Source organism: Gambusia affinis, linkage group LG05 (genome assembly GCF_019740435.1).
Source record: "Gambusia affinis linkage group LG05, SWU_Gaff_1.0, whole genome shotgun sequence".
Lineage (NCBI taxonomy): Eukaryota > Metazoa > Chordata > Actinopteri > Cyprinodontiformes > Poeciliidae > Gambusia > Gambusia affinis.
Genome location: NC_057872.1, coordinates 22,072,982 through 22,097,488, shown reverse-complemented (window position 1 = coordinate 22,097,488; position 24,507 = coordinate 22,072,982). Strand labels below are relative to the sequence as shown.

The following is a 24,507-nucleotide window of genomic DNA, read 5'->3' as shown; positions in this document are numbered from 1 at the left end:
TGTATTTCTGTAAAAACAGCCGTACTAGCCGAAATGCCATGCGAGTGGTTGAACGTGAATAATTCTTGAATGCCTACATTTCTTCTACTTTGAGACTATGCCTACGTTTCCCATGAACTCTTCCGTTTAGAGTTTTGCGGCTGCGCAATATCATTTGAAAACTTGCACGGTGAGGGACGCTTTGGAGGAGAAAGGCAACGCAGCGAGCTAAACACAATGGCGACGTCGGCGACAACAGCAGGCGGGACGGGCTCAGGCGGAGGAGCGGCGGGTCTGGTCGGCGGCGGAACGGCGGTAGCCCGAAAGAAAGACGGCGGTCCTTCTACGAAATTTTGGGAAAGTTCGGAAACGATTTCTCAGCTTGAGACGGTGCGACTTTGGATCGGAAAGCACTACAAGAAGGTGAGCTAGCTGCTCTCTTGCTCCATTGCTTTCTATGAAGGCCCGCCTCTCGTTGGCACAATGGAAACTGCTACATCTTCTACGATTAGCCTCACAAGTACTATCTCGAGACACATTTTCTTGATTTATACGCATATAAGCGTATTTAGGACTATGCAGTTCGTGTGTCCTTATAAAATACGATATAATATAGATATACGCAGTATTCACACGAGTACGAGTGGAACTTAACTAAACTAACCTAGCCACAGTTAGCTCCCTGACTTCTCATGCAGCTTTCTAAATGGGAACACTGTTTAGGAAATGTTCATAAACGTCCATCGGATACGCTGGTTGTGGGTTTTATCACAGAAAAACACATTTGAAACTTTACTCAGTTAAGATAATAAAAAACAAAACATTCTCTCATCGTGTATAATAAAAGGCCCCAGGAGCTAACGGAAAAGTCACGGGATAGCCTTCATACAAATCATATGGATAAATGCGCATTCATCCAGGTTTTGGGGTATTCAATTCAGGAATAAAATTAGATCACTGTACGGATTTCAAACCCAGCTCCATTTTGTGTAGAACAGTAAGTTGTGTTTTGTCAACACACTAGCTTGTCACACAGTTCAGGCTCCATTCACCCACTTCAGTTAGCCAAACAAAGAGTGTTCCCTTTCCCCTAATGCTCCAAATCTAACCCATTATTAAACTGGGATTGTTAAAATTGTAATCTGGATAAAGTTTGAATTAAATAATGTGGATTTACATGGACACATATTTATCGCCTTTAATACAGTTTCACTAAAGAAATCTAATATAGGAAGTAATTTGCTCATGCATAAGCAGTGTATAAGAAGTGTTATTCCTTTGTTCCAAGCAGTTCAGTCCTTTGTTACAAGCATAGATGACCTTTATAATAAAGCTCATCTATGTATGTGGACGTGTATCTTATGCCTGCAAAATGATACTAGAAAAACAGAATGCAACTTATCGTGGCAAGTACTATGTACACAGACATATCATGCTCTTGAAGTATCCTTGAGCAAGTGTTGAAATATATTCAAATACCAGTTTACAAAGATGTTATTTTATGTAGTAACTTATTTGTGTGTCTGTACTAATATTCTAAAGATAGTAGTTTATCCTATGAACTGCTGAATTGTTGAATAAGAAAATATCCATCAATATGTACCTAAACAAATTCTATTTATTGCTTAGTAATTGCACCTCCATCAGCCTTTTCCAAAAAGTAAAGATTTTATAGATTCATTTGAATCCATATATGGTTCTGACTGTTCATAATAAAAAAACTACTTGCTAGTTATGAGTTACATTGTTTTTTTTATGAATCTTAAAAAGGGACGCACTGTTCATAATTTCATGGATGATTTCCAATCTTTCGATTTTATAAAGATTTAACCTCCTGAAACTGATTTTAGCCAATTTGGATTTTTCATTAAGAGATAATATAAAATGTAAGAACAATACAAAGTATTATTTTTTTGGCTTCCTGCCTTGTGTGATAAGTAATTATTTTTTGTCAGAGTCAGTGTAATTCCATATCAATAACAATTGCTGTTCAGCAGAAAGCACTAGAAAAATTATGTTTATGTTCTGAATAATGTAGCACATTACCTTATCACCGAGATCCCCGATAAGATTTTATAATCCAGCACTTTCACTGGGAGTTAAAAGGATAAAACAGAACATTGCAACATTTTACTCAACATCCCTGTTAACTGCTACAGGTTTTGCTCTCTCTCACTCTTTTGCAGCCTTAATAAAGTGGAAAGATGTCGTGATAATACAGCCTCCTTTTACGTTGTTACTCAGATCCACACGCTCCTTCTGATTAACAGGCATCAGTAATACAAAAAACATCTAACTTTGAGTCTTCTTCTCGCATTAAATGCACCCACACTGAGGAGTGGGGTCTATCGGGTGACCTGGCTGTACTTTGTGCATTCACTGGTCACAAAATGTTCTACTTTCTGTCTGGTCATTGGTCAGGGCAGATCCAGCTGAAAATCTGCTGATTCCAGTCACCAGCTTATTTCCCAGATCATCTCTGATTTTCACTGGTGACTGCAAAAAAGTGCAATATGAGATATTCCTGTACATGAGCATAATTTATATTTTAGAGCCTTGCACTGCTACTTTCTGATGCATTTCTACGTCCAGTTTGTATATAAGCAAAGCTTTTGTTAAACAAATATACACATATTTACATACTTAATTTCTAATTTATCCATGTAGTTCATGGCGTGTATAGAAATAATGGCATGTTTACTGCCTTCAGGTATTCCCATTATTGGTTTCTTTGCTTGAAATCACAATTGTAGACATTTTTTATGTGTTTTGATTATCTTACTCTTTAAACTTAAAGAAAAAGCTGAGGAATGTATGGACTGAGAGGCAGTGGTAAACACTGATTGAGTTCTTTCTTTGAATTTTACTATTAATTTCATTGATGTTATCACTGCCTTCTTTGACTAGAGGTCTTGGAGCATTTCTGTTTCATTAACATGAGTTAAAAAATATGAGATAAGTTAACGTGTTTGTCTTTGTGTCCCCCCAGTATGTCCAGAATGACTCTCCATCCAGTAAGTCCCTGGCTGGCCTGGTGGTCCAACTGCTTCAGTTTCAAGAGGATGCGTTTGGACGCAGGGTCAACAATCCTCCTCTTACCAAGCTACCTGTAAGCACACACTCATTACTCGTGAAAAGGACATTAACTACATACCCGGAGTTGTAAAACACAGTACTTGTTCCTTCTCCTTGTCTAGGCCAAATGTTTCCTGGATTTCAAGGCAGGAGGAACTCTCTGTCACATCTTGGGATCAGTATACAAGTATAAAAGTGAGCAGGGCTGGTAAGTTAACTGTTTATTTTGAATCATAATAATTGAAATACTACCCAACATTTTGATGTTGGCAAAGGTCATCTATGTATCTTGGCAAAAATGTTTCATCTGTGTTTTCTATGACTTTGTATTTTTGTGTTTTTATGATGTAAAGCACTTTGAACTGATTAGTTGCTAAAATGTGGTGTTAAAATAAATTTGATTGATTTAATATGTATGTCCATGAGTACCGATTGAAGATATTTATCAGGGTTATCTGGCATTCACTATTAGGAGGAGATTTGACCTGCAGAATCCGTCTCGGATGGACCGGAATGTGGAAATGTTCCTAAATGTTGAAAAACACCTGGTCCAGGTGAGAGAAAGAGTTTAGAGAAAGGCTGCTGACTGTACATGTTCAGTGTGTGTAATTTAGACTAAATATGTCTTCATTTAGCTTTTTATTGGTTTCTTGAAAGTATTTGTGTGCTTTTAGAATAATTGCCTGACACGGCCCCTCGTCTACCTGTCGCCAGAAATTGAGCAGAAGCAGGTCAGCAAACTCAAAGACATCATCAAGAGGCACCAGGTGAGCTGGGGGCAATCAAAAAAAAAATCCTAATTATTTGGGAAGTAGATTTTATAATAGATGCTGATGAATTATTATTATTTTTTCTCATCTCCTCTCCAGGGTTCGGTCACCGAGGACAAGTCAAAGGCAACTCATCACATTCACCCATCTTTGACACACCAGGAAGACGGTTCGTTTCAAAACCTTTGAACCATAATAAGTGAAAAATGACCATTATATTTGATGCATATGATTTTGGTGATGATACTCATCAAAATGTAGTTTGTTCAATTGTTGACTGTAAGGTGTTTTCTTTATAGCTTTGTAATTTTGTGTTTTTATTATGTACAGCACCTTGAACCACCTTGCTGTTGAAATATGCTATATAAATAAATCTGATTGAGATTTTTCTGACTCAAAGATTCACCTGTTAATTATATAAAATGTATTAAAAATGTTCAGGGGAAGATTTATTTTGTTCCCAACTGTTTTTATATGTCACATAATGTGTGTTTAGTTGTATAAAAATGTAGCAAATGGTGGTTTAGATATAGATGTCCATTTTCACCAACATAAATAAATGTGTAATAAGTGGGTGAAAATGTAAATTTATTGTTTTCCTCCTGAACATTAGCATTTAAACACTGACTTGTGTTGTTCAGAGGAGTGGCTGCGTCCGGTCATGAGGAAGGACAAGCAGGTCCTTGTTCACTGGGGCTTCTACCCAGACAGGTGAACAGAATCTGTTGCTGAAAAGCTCAGATTTTCTTCCTTAAATGCCTTTTTTGTCATATTTTCTGGATAATGTTTTGCATGTTTATTTTAAGTGTTGTTTTTTTTAAATAATTCAGTTCACCTTGTCTTTACGCTGCATGATGGATCACTGACGGTTCATGTTTTGTTAGCTATGACACCTGGGTATCCACTGGTGAGGTGGATGGTGACGTGGAAGATCCTCCCAGCTCTGAGAAGCCCTGGAAGGTAAGTATCACGGTCTATGAAGATGTTTTTTGTGTAAAAAGAAAAAAAAACCCTCCATACATGTCTTTGCTCTGTTTAAAATAATTTATTCTTTTCAAAATTCTTTGAGTTTTTAAGCTAGTTTCTGGGAAAGATCAGTTTTGAATGCCTTGAAGTTTCAAAAATGCTGTTTCTTTACATCACTTTACAATTTTTGTTATAACTAAAGATTGGGATTTTATTGAAGAAAAAGATTAGAACTGGGCTTCTGGTAAAAAATATTTACAAAAACAAATCTACCAATGTCATGAAATGCAGTTTATTTGGGATAATAATGGCAGAATTATAAGGATACTGCTAATTAAATGCAGTTGAATTTAAATAAAAACAAAATGAAATAATTTCATTAATATTTTAATGTTGAGGTGATTATTTGCTATCACAGTCATTGCTTATTAATAATATTCTTTTGATCATTTGCAAATATTACAGAGGTAAGACCTCTCTTTGCTTCCTTAGGTTCATGCCAAGTGGGTTTTAGACACAGATGCCTTCAATGAGTGGATGAATGAGGAAGACTATGAGCTGGACGAGAACAAAAAGCCTGTCAGCTTCCGACAGAGAATCTTCCCCAAAGAGGAGGAGGTAGGTTTGTGTGTCTTGATTTTGGAACATGTGGTTTGACGGCCTGTGTGGATGTTTGGTGTGAGAGCATTTTTTGTTGCAAGTTAGCTTCTTTTTGCCTGTATCTTGGCCCTGTTCTTCGTCGTCCTTCTCCACATCCGGCTTCTGTCTGCTGTTCACCTTCTTCAAACCTTTCGTTGCACTTCGTCTACTTTCTGATTAAGTTCAGGGTTCCTGTCAGCGTTACTACGGAGGCAATCAATGTTTTTACTTTCTGTTTAGTTGTTTTAATTTCTTTAGGATTTGACCAATATAAGTTGGAAAATGACAACATTTGTAGAGCAAACATTCAACTTTGTTAGCCAAATGTGACTATTTTTGATTGGACGGTGTACAGGAACCTTGTTTGTCTCCTCCACCACTCACCAAAACATCCCCCCACCCTTTTGGTGTTCTCCCTCTGCTTCCCCTCCTTGTGTGTGCAACCGTTCCATTCTTCTCATTCTACCGCTCTTTCTCTCATCCTCCATCCCTCGCTCCCTGCGCTGCACGGGGTTTGTCTGATCAGTCTTCCCGTACACCCGATCGCAAGGAGCGCAAGGCAAACTCTGCTGGCAAGAAGAGGAGACGCTCGCCCTCGCCGCCCAGCACCCCAGCTGAGTCCCGAAAAAAAGGAGGAAAGAAGGGGTAAGAAAAAACTATTTAGTGAATTTTCTAAGCTCTTAGATTACTTTTTTATTCTTTGGCTTAATGGATGTTTGTTTTAAAGCCCCCCTATTAATGATGGCGGAATGGTATTTGTCAAATAAAATACGTTTAATAATGAAGAAGTGAATAATGAGTCTCACTATTTAAAGCTGACCTATGGCACATACTTTAAACTTCTCTTAATATTTAGTTGAACCACACAGAAAAAATAGTCAGGGCTGAAAAGTTTCCATTTGGTTTCAATTGACCCTTGAACTTTCTCAGGAACCCAGGGCCTCACTGGAAGCGACGAGGACACAGAGGCGAGGAAGAGGACACTGAGGAGGACATGACGAAGGACATGGATGACTCCTCTGCCGGCGCCAGCATGGAGGACGGCGTGTCCAAGAACGGTATGTGGGCTGTTTAGGCAAAGGACAAAGCTCACAGCAAATTAGACTTATTTTTTTCAGGGACAAAGCTTCTGAAAGCTGCACAAGGAGCTATTCTGCATATTGGAATATTGATTACTGTTAACCTTTGTTTTCCTGACCTTTTTTTTCTTTCATCACAATGCTCTCACTATTCCTAGCCCTAAGCATCTTGATAGTTTGATTAATTTAAGTCATCTTGACCATTATTTTTTATCCTGTTAAATGGAACAACTAAAATATATTATTTAAGTTGGGCAAAACAGTCTATGGCCAAGTGTAGCTGAAGGTACTAATAAAATGTATCTGTACTAGACAAAAGTGAGTAAAATTACACATACCGTTGAGTATCAATTAGGAAATGTTCACATTTCTCTTTAAGAACAATTTTTATTCACCTTCATTGTGATTAAAATTCTAATTCTACTATAAATATGTACAGTGGTGCCTCTGAATGCATTCTTAACTATGCATTCAGTTTAAAAAGCTGTATTTGGAAGTTCATTTCCAGAAGGAAAACACTGTAAAATAAAATTTTGTCCTGACCTCCGTCCACACGGTGCCTAAACAAGCTCTTCAAATCAGTAATTTTCAGGATAAAACTGTCTGTAATCATATAATATAACATTGTGAAAGTATTACATGGTTAAATGATGAAACTATAAGCAAGAGAGGACAGACAACTTCTGTAAGGGTTCAAGTCAAGATAACATGGTGTGTTTCATTCTGCTCTGGGAAGCATTTGCAGAATTTGTTACTATGCTGGTGCAAAATAACTAGTTAATTTACACTGGATTCTCTACCCTTTTGTTTTTCAAAATGTTAGAAAACGTTCAAAAATTTAGATTAATTATAGGTATCCTGCACAAGACGGCTTTGTTTGAGTAATTCTAAATATAGAAGCATTGCACTTTTTTCAACATTCTGCACGTCATGTTGATGGCTCTGGCATTGAGCTCCTCTGTCCTCACTTGCTTTGCATGTCACTCAGTAGAGTGGAAATGCAGCAGTAGCCTATGCAGGATATACACTTACAACAAAGCCAAGTTCTTTCTCTAGGTTCCCAGACCTACGTATCAATAGTTTTGTCTTTAACTCTTTGTCCTTCTTTTTTTGAGTAATACTCGTATCTTGTAACAAAATACCATTCTCCAACTTTTAAGACTTGGTCTATTAAGCGGAATAGCAGGTTCAAATCGTTTTCTTCCCCCTCAATGTGAGTTTAGGATATACTTTAATGCCAAACACATAAAACTGAGAACGCTTTTTTTTTTTTTTTTTTTTAAACCTAGTCCCATTAATGTTGTCCCACATTTTGTCCCCTCAAAGAAATCATCTTTTCTCAAAGCACCCGAACTAATTCAGTCTATTTTAGGGTCCTCTCTTTTTTCCCCCTTCATGTTGGTTAATACCTCCATGCACCTGAATTATGCTTTCTGAAGGTTTTTTTATTTTAATCTTTTATCTCCCCTCCAGTGTTTCACTTGGTTCACTTTCTCACTTCTGTTCCATGCACAGCTAATTCAAAAAAAGACAGTGAAAATACTCCAGTCAAGGGAGGGAATATGGCAGATTTGGGTTTGTATCCTAACTGGATTTGCATGCTTGGTTGTGTGTTTGGTGACATAATCGTGTTTAATCATCTTAAAATGTTGCTTTTAGCGCTGCTATGTGTCTAACATAAAGTTTATTTGCATTTTCCCCAGATGACATGGAGGATGATTCGGTGCTGTCTGGTGGAAAGGTCTGAAAAAACTTATTTTTTTTTTCTTTTTATCATAGTGAACTGAAATTTATTGGTAAACTGATGAATTAAGAATTTTTAGATATAGAAATTTTTAGATTATAGAGAATTATTTTCCAATAAATAAACAAACAAAAAGCATTAAAAAGCTGCAAACATCATGAAAAGGCCTTCAGTGATTAGTTTCACTTGTATGTTACATAGAGTTTATTACTTTCCTGAGGAATGCAAATTATTTAAAAAAATTGTTGTCAGTTACTGTAGATGAACTTCAAATTCCAGTGAAATCCATATTTTAATCTGTGCCAGAAAGTTTGTATTTTATTGGTTCAGAATTATGTTAATTTGTCAGATTAACTCTCATTTGGAAAAAACATTGCCATCCCATTTGTCGGTTGAAAACGTCTTTTAAGATAAGTAAAATAAATGGAATTTACCTGGACTAAACTGCAAAACATACTACTCTCTCTTTCTCAAAATTGGGGAGATATTTTGTCCCAACCAGTCTCCTCCGATACTCTACTCTACCACAGAGTGAAATAGGGTCAGAAAGCAACACATCACTAAAAATGTGATCTATTTAAGTTGACACACCTACAATTTTCACACCCTGCTCTTGTTGGCCTTTTTTTATCAGACTACTGGAAGTATATTTCAATGTGGTTCCAGTAGCTCAGTATTGAGTGTTCTGAGCTACATTTGTAGAGCAAATTCTTTCAGTGGTTCATTTTAGTTTTACTTTTGTAGCTGAGACTGTTTTGATTTTTGTCTTTGGGCTGTCTTTAAAAGAAATACATTTGGTTGGGATAGTTTTGTTTTTGTGGCATATTAAATGTATACTAAGAAACTAAAGTTTGGCAGTTTTGAAAAAATCAAAACAATATTTTTAGTGTCATTGTTTAGAGAACTGTCTGTATCTGCAGGATGATGATGAACAAGGCAAAGGAGAAGTCAATCGGATGGATGCTGGAGAGGACAATGTAACTGAGCAGACTCATCACATCATCATTCCCAGTTATGCTGCCTGGTTCGACTACAATAGGTCAGCTCAGATAGAGTGGAAACATCTCTATTATTTTGTCTTTTTGTTTTGCTACATTTAGTGCTTTTACTGATTACATGCTTTGTAAAAAGGTTTATAAATGCTTTAATCTATTGCATTGACCATATAAGGTCAAAAAACACTGGACCTTCTGAGGAGTCAACAACAGATAAAATTTTATTCGGAAAGTTAGTGTGATGGAGTTTTTAAGTTGATCCAGATTTATAGTTTTTCTTTTAAATTTTATATAAAATTCAATCACAACAGACCATTTTACAGTAATTAATATATGCCTACTTCAAGTTAAACATCATTTTTATTGTTGTTTTAACTCTTTTTAGCATCCATGAGATTGAGAGGAGAGCTCTTCCAGAGTTCTTTAATGGGAAGAACAAATCCAAAACTCCAGAAATGTGAGTTTGACATTCAGTCCTGCACCAGCCACATAGAGTTGGAATTGTTACTTTGTGAGGAACATTTCTGGTATTAACGTAAACATTTCCTGTCATGCTCATGTTTTCCTGCACAGATACCTGGCCTATCGAAACTTCATGATTGACACGTATCGGCTGAACCCTCAAGAGTACCTGACCTCCACTTCCTGTCGCAGAAACCTGACTGGGGACGTCTGTGCCATCATGAGGTTTGCTAAATATGTGGCTCTTGGCTTTTCATTTTTACCCAGTTTTAGTTCTCTGCAAAAAAAATTAAAAATGTTGATTAGGCATTTGTATAAAGTTTGGCACATTCTGGATGTTTGTTATTGAATATTTTGTACAGTGTTAAAAATATATTTAAAATGCAAATACTTCAATTTGTTTTTTAAATTAAGAAAACATTTTATTGTCTAAAATGCAATTACATAGCATTCCTTTTAGTGTACGCTTGGTCATTTGTAGCAAAGGATCTGCAGCCCAGAAAATACTTCTAACATTAATAAGTGAAAAGCGCAGACCTTTCTGTTTGACCTAATACAATGTAGAGCTAATCTGCTGATTATTTTCTGGATTAGACAATTAATTAAGCTGAAGTTGCTTCATAACAGATATTTTTTTTTACAGAATTTGAACCAGGTAAAGCTAAAAATATGCCATTCAAGGATTTCTGGGTAAAATATATTTACAGGCAAAGATTTTTTTTTATTATCTTAAATTCAAATGTAAATATTTTTGTACAGTTTTGTCTTAATTACTGCTCTGAGTATGTTCTTTCAGTGATTAGTCCTTTTTTGAGTCTTTATAGTATAGTTAACAATCGGTTACCACATTAGTTGATGATTATTTAAATAATCAATTAATCATGATTAATTCTCTCAGTCTTAGTATAAATGCTTTGAAAACGCTCATAATGGTAGAATTTAAAAGTTTCTGTTTTTATCATCTTCAGGGTTCATGCATTCCTGGAGCAGTGGGGTTTGGTAAATTACCAGGTGGATGCTGAGAGTCGGCCGTTACCCATGGGCCCCCCTCCCACGCCCCACTTCACTGTGCTGGCTGACACTCCCTCCGGCCTCATTCCCCTCAACCACCGGCCTCCACCTGTAAGGGCAACATTTCTGCCATCCGTCGTGAATAAACCTTTAAAAGCTAAAAGGTTAACATTATGGCATTTATAATGTGTTCTGCAGATTCCTCCTCCTCAGCCAATGCCCAACTTTGCAGATAAGTCCAAAGACAAAGCAATTGACTTGCAGAACTTTGGCCTCCGCCCTGACCTCTACAAGAAAAACGCCAAAGTGAGAACTCAAAGTGGATTTTGCCTGTAAAATTCTAAATTTTATTTGAAATTACTTATATATGGTCTAATTTTATATGTGTATTTGCTTTGAATCACAGCAGGGAAAGGGAGCCGGTACCACCAGAGAATGGACTGAGCAAGAGACTCTACTGCTGCTTGAGGTCAGTCTTTTTATGCAAAGAACACTTTTCTCCTACTTTTCTCTACCTTATTTTACTTTCTTGCACAATAAATCAGTAAATGTTGCATTTTTAAATAGGTTCTAGGATCCATTGTCTGTATTTTTTTTCTATTGGAAACAAAAACTCTGTTCGGATAAAGATCTCTCTCTTTGTAGGCCCTGGAAATGTTCAAAGACGACTGGAACAAAGTGTCGGAGCATGTTGGTTCACGCACCCAAGATGAATGTATCCTGCACTTCCTGCGGCTGCCCATTGAAGATCCATACCTCGAGAGCACAGAAACGTCTCTGGGCCCTCTGGCCTACCAGCCCATTCCCTTCAGCCAGTCCGGAAACCCAGTAATGAGCACAGTCGCCTTCCTGGCCTCAGTGGTGGATCCTAGAGTGGCGTCTGCTGCAGCCAAAGCAGCTTTAGGTGAGAACAGGAGGAAGAACTGAAATAGATCAGGTTTTGTGTCATACCTTTACTATAATTTGGTGCCGCTGATGCATTGGAATCAGATTTGTGAATTTGCAATGACATTATTCAACTATTTTAGGGCTGAAACGATTAATTGGATCAATCGTGATGAAATAATCCTCAACAAATTTATTTATTGATCATTTGTTAACTGCAGTATACACACACAGAAAGGCCGTCTGTTGAAAGAACACCACTGTCAGAGCAACAATACAGCTAAAACTGTCCAAAAAATATACACGTTTCACATTTAAGATAAAAGTAAACCCTTTGTCTGTAAATACATACTGTCAAAACTCGTCAAGTGAAGTTTTAGCTTCACTTAGTTCAAATTCTTTAAAATATTTCTCCTATTAGAGAGCTTTTGCTATTCAATTACCAATCTGCTAATCAAAAAACTACTCAACAAATCAGCTCCACACTGTTTTCATGTTACGTCAGGCAGAAAGGACTTTTCACAGGTTGATGTTAAAAATATTAAATTTTTAGCTGCAGATGCATGATTTTCTACAGATAATCAAGCGTTCACTAAAATATGTAACATCCTATTTCAATAGTATTTGAGTTGTTTTGTTTGCATTTTTATGTGTTTTTAATATTTAAAAAATAGACTTAAATGGTTAAATTATTTTTTTTTCAAAATGTGGCAATTTTTTTATTCATTTAATTGTCATAATTGATAACTAAAGTAATTGTCAGTTGCAGCCCTAAAATATTTACAAAAAAATGCACAACGACAAGGAGTGCTGGAAAAAGCTGATTTCTTTTACCTAAATTAATCAATCAAAACTTTAGCTCTCTGTATATTGTTTTAGTCCTGGTAGTATTTAAAGGACATGAAGGTAAAAATAGCCTTCCCCCCTTTTCAGAGGAGTTTTCTCGCGTGCGTGAGGAAGTTCCTGCCGAGTTGGTGGAGGCTCACGTCAAGAAGGTCCAGGAGGCAGCAAGGAGCACCGGCAAGGTGGACCCGACCTTCGGCCTGGAGAGCAGCGGCATCGCAGGAACCGCACCAGAGGAGCCCGAAAAAACAGGTACATAGCATCAGGACAAATGTAGAAACTTTTTTATTCTCTTGAACCATTACAAAAAATATTTTTGGGCAAGTTTACAATACATAAAGTGTTTGTAATGGTGCTTGAAGTCCTTGAAAATGCTTGAGTTTCAATTGGGTGTTTTCAAGATTTTTAAACTGCTTGAATTATGTATAAATTCATTGAGTCCACTGTTGTGTACTAAAGTGCAAACTAACATTTGATTAAAAACCCAAATTTGGAAAACATGATTTACATTAAATTTCAGACCTAATAAATTCTTACATTCAGATTTTTTCTCACTCTTTGAAGTTCGGTCACACTTAGTTTTTCTTGGTTTTGGTTAGTTAGAGTTAGCAAAATAATTTCTATTTACTAAATGCCAGAAAACCTAATACCTTATTGATGTTTTTTAGAGATTTTGTGTGAATTAGTATGTTGTGTCTAAGCACTTAAGTTGCTCTTGACACAGTTTGTTTGGAATTGTTTCAGTATAATGAATATTTATTACGTCTCAATGGCTTATTGATCTGTGCGATTGAAATAAAGCTTATATTTTCTATGTAAAACAACATAATTGAAATGAGAGGAAATCTTTTGTTAAATTAATATTTTGTTTGTGGAGCAGTCAGGTATATAAGGTGTATGTGAGACATTTCAAAACATTTTGTTATATTTTCGTTTATTGTGTCCCTGCTGTATTTTATAGATTACCACCACAAGCCATTATTAATGACAGAAAATTATATATAATCATGAATTGAAACTCTTTTTTTTAGTTCATTTGTATTGTTTTTAACTCAAAAGTGTGGAAAAGTTGAAAACTTGCCTTTTTAAAAGTGCTTGAATTTTACTGTGGGATAAGTGTATGAATCCTGCATATAAGATATTTCAGATAAAAAATGTGCAGCCACTAGATGGCAGCACACATTCACAGTATCAAAGGTAATACAGCTGGGCATTTTGATGCAGATTAGTGCTCTGAGAATATGTTAATGTTTTGGGAAGAATCCATACAAACCCCAGCAGGAGATGATGACTCTCTATGATCGTTGAAGGATTTGATCTGTATCTGTTTTTATCGGCACGCGCTGAGCAGTGCAGATATTGGTGTGTGTTTATACTGCCGTGGTAACCAGTGGATTAAAAGAACAGTGGCAGATGGGGCAGAAGGGTTGGGTGGAGGGAAAACAGAAAAACTGGGTCATCGTTCTGTCTCTTGATTTTTGCTGAGCAGCATCTTAAAAACGTGTTTTTTTACTGTCATCACGTATGATCCCTGATAAAATGGCTCTGTTGCCTGACTTACTGCCCTCTTCAACTACAGTAGTGATCAATAACTCTAAATGTGTTCCAGTTCTCACTTAGCCTGAAGCACTTCGCCCGACCCACAATCAATTTTCAGACTCTTAACGTTTGCCTAAGTGCGCCAGTGACATGTTTTAACTCTCAGCTGTAAACATACATTCAGCTGCTCTCCTGTGTGCAGATGCTTTCACACTTTCCCCCACTGGTCTGTTTACTAAAAATAACTTGCTAATCTCAGTCCTCTTAAGGGGTTTTATCTGAAGGAATAAAACATGTTTTTGTAAAAGAAAAAGAAAAAAGGATGAGTTTGTTTTGATTATTTTCCTGATGTATATTTTGTTTCACCTTTTCATTTGCAGAAGCCGCAGAACCAGAAAAGATGGAAACAGATTCGGACTCCCAACAGGCTGATAAGGTGAGATAAAAAGGCAACTTATTAAAAATTATTTTGGAAATGTATTGATAAGCCATCTTTAGAAAAACAGTGTAATTCTTCAAACTGGTGAGGATAAATCCTAGAGTAAACGCTACAAACCTTTGGCGCCACTAGTTCATACCGCTATCTTACCTCTTCTCACAGTTGAGCATTTGTTGGAAAAAGTTGCAATAAATCTAGGTTGAAAATATTGATAGCTGGGAGTAAAAATAAACAAGAAAATTAAATAAAAGCAATTTTAAATTCACCATTGTTTTTCATACAAGATCCAATTTTAAATCTTTATTTCTTGCTTTCTTTCCTAAAAATTTAAATAAAATACAAACGGCAGAAAATATTTTTAGTTATACGATGGAAAATAAGGGCCAAGCTCAAGAATCTTTGTTTAATTAAGACAATATGTTCATATTATTAGCAGATTAAAGACACAATCTTCCCAGAACATCTTGAAATTACGAGAAAGTCATTTTATTTGAAAAAAAAAATAAATAATCTTCTAGTTACCAAGATTTGATATGATCAGCTCAGTCCATGTGATTCTTTCTTCCAAATATACTCAGTTGTTTGTACAGATAAAAATTGATGATGCTGATGTGTATTTCCATATTTATAATGCAGACACCAAAGGATAACGTCATAAAATACTCAACATTCCTCTAGTTTTTGTTTCTTTTTGTGTTTGAATTCTCATGAAATTGCTACTTTATTCTCCTAATATTACGACTTTATTCTTGTAATTTAAAAAACGAATAAAAAATAAATCATAGCCCAGCCTGGTAGCTGTCATAGAGTTTACCTGAATCTAAATAAATAAATAAATAGATTAGTTGATCAGATCTATTTATCACCCAGCCCTACATAGAGTCATTGGTTTTCTATATTTGTCATTTCGAGTGATCACCACTGACCATGGTCATGTCTGACCATTTCTGTACACAACGACCCGTTGGTGTGGGGTGTGAATGTCGTTACATCTGCAGTCAGGAACATTCATTATGTTTAAACAGGAAAATCAATACACAGTTTAAATCTGTTAAGGTTTTAAATAGTTCTTGGCAGCCATCACTTTTCCTTTTATTGGTGCTCTCTTTGTCTCCCAAGGGGTGGATAAAGTTTATTCTTCCAGTCATCTGTGTTTAGTTTCTGCTTGTAGAAGGAGCTGCAGGTGAAAGTAAATGTCTTTTCCAAAGTGCATGTGGTGTCTGCGGCTGAATCCTTATCCTTCATTAACAAGCGTCAGGCACTTGGATTGGATCACTACTGGAGAAATTTGAACTAATGATCCACAAACAATGAACATGGCTGCATTTTAAAGCAGTGTAGTTTTTATTTCATGTAGAACAAATTCACAGTGATGTAAATTGTTGTTTTACACAGCGCAGCTGCACGATATATTGTGGATATATCGGCATCGTGTGCGCAGTATTCATACTCATATCGCAAAGGCCTGTTTGGAGTTCAATAACTGCTGTCTAATATATTCAGGGTGCATGAGTTTGCATTTTTCATATTATTATAAAGTTTAGTCAGGTGGACAGAGTCTGACGGCAGCAGATGTTCACACTGACACAAATGACTTTGTCCAACGTGCGTGAAGGTCCTGGAGTTATGGAAGCACAAATGAGAAATGAAGGACAAAAGAAAATAAAGAAGTACTGCACCTGACTCCATATATATCTCAGTATTTACAAATAATATCACCATCAGCAGATATTCTAATATCATGCACTCTTAATTTCACAAGATAAACTTAATACAGTTTAGTCGTCCCAAACAGTCCTACCTGAATAATGTATTTTCTCATACAGTAACATGTGTGTGATGTTCTGTTTTCAGGCTGAGATGAAGGACGAGGCAGAAAAGCCCAGTGAGTCGGCAGAGAAAAGCGACAAGACGGAGAGCACAGAAAAGGTGAAGAAGGAAGGAGCAGAGGGATCAGAGCATGAACAGGAGAAGGAGGAAGAAGGAGAAACCAAAACAGCTTCAGCAGGTAAAACAAGATACAAGTCATCACATCTCTTCAACAAACCACTAAAACATGTATTAGTTTAATTGACATTTTTGTAGACAAACTAGAAATCTGTAGCCTGCAGAAAAACTCATATATCAAGAAGTTCTTAGTCCTTAAAAACATTTTATTTTACAGAAATGACATTGTTTTGTTGGAATGAAGTAGGAAAAAACTCTTAAACTGTTTCTTTCAGATAAAGATAAGGATGAAACTATGGACACCTCATCTTCAGATCAAGAGAAGGAGAAAGAGAAGGCAACTACCGAGGAGGGAGAGGAAAAGCAGAAGAAGTTGGAGCATGACATCGGAGAGGGAAACATCGCTACAGCGGCCGCTGCTGCTCTCGCTTCTGCAGCCACCAAAGCCAAGGTGAGGCCTGCCGCTCAACAGATCACATGTTTCAGTTCGCTGGCCTGCAACAGATTTACGTTTTCTTGGATATTTGTCATCTTACTTTTTCTGTCTTCTCAGCACTTGGCAGCAGTTGAAGAAAGGAAAATTAAGTCCCTGGTTGCTCTGCTGGTGGAAACCCAGATGAAGAAGTTGGAAATCAAGCTGAGGCACTTCGAAGAGCTGGAGACCATCATGGACCGCGAAAAGGAAGCTGTAAGTCAGAGTTTAAATGTTAGGAATTGGGAGAAAAACGCGTTTTTCCCCCTGAAGATCGATGAAGGACTTATTTACAAAGCTAGTTCGTGCATCTTGATTGGTTTAAAGGCCTTATAATGAGATGCACAGCAGACTTATTAACATTAACTACCTTTACATTCACGCCATTCGGATTATCAATCTGCATAAATCACCCCTCATATTCAGATTATAAATTAATTTTGATAAAATATCCCGATTGGGGTGTTTGCATGACACATTTTTATTCCCATCGATTTATCCCAACTATGTCCAAAAAAGCTAAACTGTTCTGCAGAATCAACATGTTTAGTTGAAAGCTAATACTATAATTAGTTACTGTGATAAACAGAGGTTTTAAAAATGTCAAGTTATTACTAACTGTTTTAAAAAGTACCTTAAGACATTTCTTTTTAGCAACATTTTTGGTTCATTTTCTTACATATTGGTTTTAATCTTTTATTTACGTACCTATTCATTTAATTATCTGTTCAATACAACTGCTTGTTTTGTTTCTGTTTCCTGCCCTTTGAGATCTAAAGTTATAAAAGGCATTTTATGAAAAAAATCTATTATTATTAAAATTAGAGGGTGTTTTAAAGTTCTGAAAGTTTATGTATGAAAATAATAAATATAATAATAATAAATGGCAGCACTGTAACGGTGATACAAAATGTGGCATATTATTCTTATTGGAGTAACAATAATTGTCACTTTTCTGTTTTAAATAAAATTGACTAGATAATGGTGGATATTTTGGTTTTAAATACCATGTTATTGTGAAACAGGGGTTTCTTTATTTTAGATTAAGGTTATTATTTTGTGAAAATGTTGGTTTAAATCATCCAGTGGTAACCCAGCATCACTGACTGAATGAGAAAATGCTCTGAATTGGATTTATCGGGCCACGTTTTGCACCTCCTCCACTTCACTTAACACACAGTCCCATTTTGAAATAAATACTTGTACGATGTCTGAGCTTGAAAACACTACAAAGTGCTAGATTATCTGCTGTTCAAGCGATAGACCTATTTCTGTTAGCCTCCCAAAGACAAATTACTCTTGTCTGAAATCATAAAGCTGCTCGGCCATTTATTTTTTATAGTTCATCCTGGATTTCTTCTGTACATTTTTGAATTTGTGTTTTTTTTTTTTTTTTGTTTTTGTTTTTTTTCTGTTACTGCAAATAAGGTGGCTATTATAAGAGAGACTGGGGACCCTTGTTTTTGTTGAGAGTGCTTGTCTGTTTTGCATTTCCTGTATTATACAGCCCAGTTCTGTGGTTACTTTGATGATGTAGCCAAGAAACATATAGTCCATCAGCACATGTTCTCACCGGGTGAGTTAAATCTGAGTTAGTCTTAGGTCTTTCAAAGATACTGACGCAGAAACAAAACTTAAAATCTTGGCAGCTTTAGAAATTGAGCTGCTAGGAGAAGGTTTTTAAGCGCAAAGCAGTTGTTTAGTGATCCAGTTCGAACCGACAGTGGTCTTCATGGGACACATGAGAGATTTAGTTTATTAGTTTCAAAGCGTGTGTCCTGGAGACGCTGGTGGGAGTGGAAAACTGTGTTTTCATAGCAGTGGGATTCAAGCCCAGTTTCACAGATGCAAACACTTCATGAAAAGAACTGTTTAAAGAAGTTTGTGTAGAACTGGAGAGAAACCAAACCTGGGCTGCTGCTATAAAAGATTGTGGTTGTAAAGATCCACACAGAACAGCAGAAACACAGCAAACGTTACTCCAGCTCTTCTATACGGAAACAGTCTGGGCAATGAAGAAATAGATTCCTGCAGTCTCATGTCAAATATTATTTAACCAAGTTTAACAAGTAAGCATTGATATTTTTATGATTATGTACCAGTGAGCACCAAGACAAATCTAATGAAATTCAATGGTTTCAGTTAATAGATATAGAAAGGTGGTAAGAAATGGCCAATAAGTGAATTAATCTGGGGCTTCCCTCCTAACTCTTAACACAGTCTTGGCATTAAGTCATATCTTTACCTCTTTACTAGAACTTTTGTAAACTATTACTTTAGTAATGGAGTAATCTATAAATTATTCTGATGATTAATCAAATACGTTCTTCTACTCATCTGATGAATTAGCTTAGCTTAGCTTTTTGAACGTAGTTGGTTGTACCACCAGTTAACATACTTCAATTAACCTTTTGCTGGCAGCAACTTCCTCAGTCTAATCCTCATGATGCATCTAAGAATGGAGGGATTTTTTTTTTTTTACCTCTAATCGGTTGTGTTGGTCTTTCTTTGTGCAGCTGGAGCTTCAGCGGCAGCAGCTCCTCACCGAGCGCCAGGCGTTCCACATGGAGCAGCTAAAATACGCTGAGATGAAGGCCAGACAACAGATGGAGCAGCAAGCCGCCGCCGCCGCTGCTGCTGCAGCCGCCCAGGCTCAAGGTCAGGGCTCTGGACCTGGAGCCCATCCCGGTCCCCCTCCACACGGTATGCATCACGGCGGACCCCCGCCCCACCACGGCGGCCCTCCTACTGCTCACCATGGAGGACCACCGCCCCACCACGGCGGGCCTCCTCCTCACCATGGAGGACCGCCACCAGGTGCTGCAATGCATCCTGGGTTCCCTCCAATGGGCCACCATCCCATGGCCCCCCACCACCCAGGACAGACAGGTCAGAGGTCAATTTAAGACTTTATGTGTGTGTGGAGAAGTCATAGTTTTATGACATTTTTGTTGTTAACCTAGACAAAAATTTCTTCGTTATACCCAACTTGACATTATCCAAGAAATCATGATCTGACATGAATTTAAAAATGATGTAGCTTTATGTTGTTAAAGCTAAAGTTTAATCAGTAATACTTTTATAACAAATTCATGTCAGATCATGATTTCTTGGTTGTCATAACAAAGACGTTTTGAATAATGACAACTTTGTATTAAAAGTGTCATGATTTACCGAATGACACTTTATATGACAACAGTCATAAATATTGATGAAGACTTACTCATGTTCATGACAGGCGTTATGTCATGTTTATGATGAAGAGCACATTTCAGGAGCAAGGTAATTAAAAGTGCTTTACATCATGAAAACATAAACACATCATAGAGTCAACAATTCCAAAAACCAGAACAACGATTGCATTTTGTAAAGTGCCTCCATTAAACTCCTCATAACGTTTAATAAAAATTAATGAAAACCAATTTTATCCCTGTAGACAAAAAGCCTGTTTGAAAACTTTATCTGTTTATTATTTTTGGATCAGAGGGAATATTTTGGAGTTATTTTTGCAACAGCAGAAATGTTGATCAACGTTCCATTTATTATGACTCTACAGAAACTGTAAACAGGCATATTTTTGGTCTTGATTTAAAAGAAATCCGTTTTAAAATATGAATAAAAAGTGTGGTTGGAAAAAAAGCAACATTTTAATGTCTCACATTGCCTCCACTTGTCTACAGGACCGATGGAACCGGGTCAGCCGATGCCAGGACGGATGCTGTCCGGTCCGCCTTCTGCCGGACCGCCACCAGGGGGCATGCCTCCCATGATGCCCCCACGTCACCCTGGAGCCCCCAATGGCATGTGTAAGTATAACAACAAGGGCTTCAAAAAAGCCCTTATTGCCAAAAGCCAACATACGACAATTATGTTGTAGAGAGTTGTAGTTCTTCCTGAAATCAGTGGGTTGCCAGTTTGAACATCTTCTCCGTCTGCCTCAGTTGTTGCTCCTTGGGCAAAACACTTTACACCGTGGACCTGCTGATGGTGGTCAGAGCCCCATGGCATAGATTGAATAGTCACAGGGCGGCTGTGGCTACAGTGTAGCTTTCCCCTATCATTGTGTAAATGAATGGCAGAATGATTGACTCCTAAGTGCTTCATACTACATCGGTCTTCATAAAAAGCTTTACAAACGCAAGTTATTAACCTTAAAGATTCTGGCTATTGAAATATATTTTAACTCGGTTTTTGTGTGTTCAAATATTTTAACAATTTGAGTTATTTATTTTGCTTCTCGTGCTTTTCTTTATAGAAGTAATAATTGATGCATTGCTTTTAAAGTTTATTCAGCAACTGGAGTTGACAGTATTGTCTCAAGAAGATAACAATGAAAGCTGATAAACAGAAAGCATAATTAATAGCAATGGCTTTTTGTGGAGCTTTTACTACATCGTCTGTAGAGAAATCCATTTGGATCTGTAGGAGTGGTGGGATTTTGATGTGATGCACTTATTGGCAGATTTTTTTCATAAGTTCACAGTTATAATTTTCAGCCATTGTTTTTTGGTGCAGAATTATAACGCATGTTTTAAACCAATGACATAAAAGTCAGATTAAATAAATAAGTCAGGACCTTCCAGGCTGCAGAAGCTTTGAAAAGACACAGACAAGTATCTGATTTAGGTCCACATATGTGAGCAGCACAGATTGGATTTTTGGGGGGTGAAATTATGGAAATTGTGTCATTAAAACTGCTGTAAAAAAAATTCTGTTATGGGTAAAAAAAATTGGCATGAGCCGTTGCACTTGTTCTTGTCTGGTTGTACTTGCTACGACTGCAGTTTTACATTTCAGTACCAGCTCACTGTTGTTCTGATCAGCCTTGATTTTTCAGGTTTTTGTATTTGTGTAGTTGTTCGGTGTTAAGTTGTTTGGTAGCGATACAAGGATAAAAAAAAATAAAAAATTTTTCTTGTTTAATGTGGATTATATCAAAACATTTTTGTGACAACCTGACTTTAGGGTATTTGTGATCAATCATGTGCCTAAAGAGCTCAGGCTGCTTTAATCACAGTAACTTTTCCATGATAATTTGCTGAGATGCTCATTGAATATAATCTCTTTTTCAAAGCAATTACTGTATATTTCTACTTCAGTTAAAGTCAGATCTCTCCTTTGATAGTGCAACAATCTTGAAAATTTGCCCTGTAAAGTTTTCAAAAATTAGCATGCTTCTCTCTGCAGATCCTGGCCCCCCGCCTGCACAACCAGAGGCGATGCCTCCAGCTCCCGTGGCTCCTCCAGCGCCCCCAAGTGGCCGGGTGTCTGACAATTAAGGCGTACAAACAGAAAAAGCACATGTGCATAAAGCTAAAACTCTGTCTCTGACCTTTGCTTGTCGCTACGTTTTTCTCCTTCACATTCAAGCAACCGTAAACTTTACTCCCCCTGACACACAGACCCACACTCTGGGATCCAAATTCACAAACACACATGCAGACTTCCTCTCAGGGCACAGCAGCGAGGTTCATCTAGTAATAAACACTGTTTTACACTCTGTCGAGTAACAACGAGGCTGAAGACAACAATCCTGTGGATAGAAAACCAAACAAGGAGACAGAAAATATTTTTGAAAAATCCTCCTTTCTCAGCTTCTTATTTTGTTCGAATGACACTGTAACGCTTTCCAGAGTAACAAAAAACAACCCCATGCTCTCCTGTTCCCCGTTTCCGTCAGCGATAAACCCCTAGAGGAGGCTTGTTGGGCCAGACAGCCAGTCTGTGTGCTGAGTAGCCTGAGCTGTGACATGTGAGTGGATCCAGCCTGCCCTCACTCCTGCTGAGTATCTACCTCTCGCTCTTCTTTTAAATGATACACTGTAGCTCTGTGTGTGTGTGTGCGCCTGGAAGACGGATGGAGGCTTGAATTTGGTCTGTGAAGTTACAGAAATCTACAACAGAGACAAAAAGTTACGGTTCACCTTCAGACGAAAAGCCTTCTAGGTCAAATGTTGCTGGAAAGACTGTTATGTTTCTGATGAGGTTCTCCCAAACAAAGCTGGTAGGTGTAATATGTTCAGTCCTTAATAGCTTTTTGTTGCAGATTAAAAGAAAATACTAGAAAATTATGCAGGAATCTTTTAAATGCCTCACATTTTAGCTGCTTTGATCAGTTTTCGTCAAACAAGACAGCAGCATTCTTCTTTTTAAGTTAAACTAAACACCTGCCTTGCTCTGATCTTATGTAATAAATATATTTGATGCTGTTAGGAAGCTACTTTCAGGTGCAGTGCAGGCTGACCTCATTTTGCTTCAAATACAATAGCAGCATCAACAAAATACGAATAAATAAAGCTTAGAAAACCGAAGCTGAAGTATTTCTTAATTTTCTTTTGCTTAAATATAGAATTTTGTTACAGATCTGATCGGGCCGCCGAAGGATTCACAGACTAAACATCCGTTCTTCTGTCTCAGTTCCCAGAGCGCGACAACGCACAGAGAAATGTAAACTAAGCTCAGGCAAACACTGGAGGCTGCATGCACACACCCACATCTTGGTTCAAACCTGGCACTGACCCTTACACACACCCACACACACACACACACACACAAATCCTCTGCTGACCTTCACACAGTGAGAGACGCTGCGTTTTTGCTTGAACGAGACGGTGCCGATTCTGTAGCTATTCGACCCTCCTCTTCCTCTGCTCCGTTTCCTCACGCCTAGCACTGCCTACCTCGCTAACACCTCCTCCTCTTCTGTTTCTCACTTTTCACAAATCGCCGTAAAGCTCTGCAATATTCTGCAATCTTATCCAATCTGTGGTTGAAACAAAGAAAAACAAATGATGTGTTGATCCTTGAAATTTCTGTTGATGCAGTCCAGTAGTACCATCTTGTTTGGTTGAGAAGAATATTGTCGAAATGTGACGTTAAAGTTCGGCTTCACTTCACCAATAGCCAAAATTATAAACAAACGCTTCTGTTTACAATTACTCCTAACGACCATCGCTGTTGTTTTTCAATTACCATTGTCTCGGTTGTCGGTATTTAAGCCTATAGTTGTAAAATTTGATCCGTTTTGCATATGATAACTGCTTGCTGTGTACAACTTCTTAAACATAAATTAAGTCACAAGTTCACACAAGTTACTACGAAACCCAAAAACGGTACCTTAACTTCTAACTGTTCCTATTTCCTTTATAGCTCTGTCGGTGTCTCTGCTACCTCTTCCTCTTTCATCTGCTAGCTACCTCTTCTAGAAATCTTCCTCTTGCTCTCTGCTACCTCTCACACCCTTTAGCTACCTCTCGTTAGCCTTTCCTTTCCTTTCCTTTTTTAGTCTTTGTTTTTGAGTGCTGCCCACATGACTGCTGTCACCGCTGCCCTCTTCTCCCAGGCTGCAGGAAGAAGAAAACGCAAACATTCGTTCATCGCGCTCTCATTCACCGTGCCCTCTTTGTTTTCTTTTTTTCCTGTGTTAACATCTAACTAGGTGTGTGATTTATCTTTACTTAAACATGACATGATTCCCTTCTTACATATATTATCTTTTATGGATGCTTTTTTTGTGTTAATGGTAATGTATTTTTAAGGAGAAGTTTTGTGTAGATGGACGTTTTCTCTGTTTGTAGCATTTGTTTTGTTTTTCTTTTTATTTTGTATGGGGTCTGTTGGTACTTGGACCTAGACACTGTCAAATAAACTGTTTTCTAATAA

General features: G+C 37.3%; 1 protein-coding gene across 2 annotated transcripts; it reads left to right on the top strand.

Annotated features, from left to right (window-relative positions):
- The first annotated feature begins 166 nt into the window (after nt 1-166).
- On the top strand, nt 167-24,507 carry smarcc1a (SWI/SNF related, matrix associated, actin dependent regulator of chromatin, subfamily c, member 1a). Of its 2 annotated transcripts, none has more exons than XM_044116702.1 (27): nt 167-402; nt 2,969-3,088; nt 3,177-3,262; nt 3,527-3,608; nt 3,729-3,821; nt 3,924-3,993; nt 4,466-4,535; nt 4,709-4,784; nt 5,283-5,408; nt 5,980-6,074; nt 6,360-6,487; nt 8,212-8,249; nt 9,173-9,291; nt 9,633-9,704; nt 9,821-9,934; nt 10,678-10,831; nt 10,919-11,026; nt 11,127-11,189; nt 11,366-11,624; nt 12,539-12,700; nt 14,368-14,423; nt 16,281-16,434; nt 16,649-16,824; nt 16,927-17,061; nt 19,362-19,734; nt 20,526-20,651; nt 22,033-24,507. In XM_044116702.1, the coding sequence occupies exons 1-27, from the start codon at nt 217-219 to the stop codon at nt 22,122-22,124; spliced, it is 3,333 nt and encodes a 1,110-aa protein (XP_043972637.1). In that variant the 5' UTR covers nt 167-216; the 3' UTR covers nt 22,125-24,507. The 2 variants fall into 2 exon arrangements, with proteins under 2 accessions (XP_043972637.1, XP_043972636.1); XM_044116701.1 differs by having other exon boundaries at nt 5,956-6,074.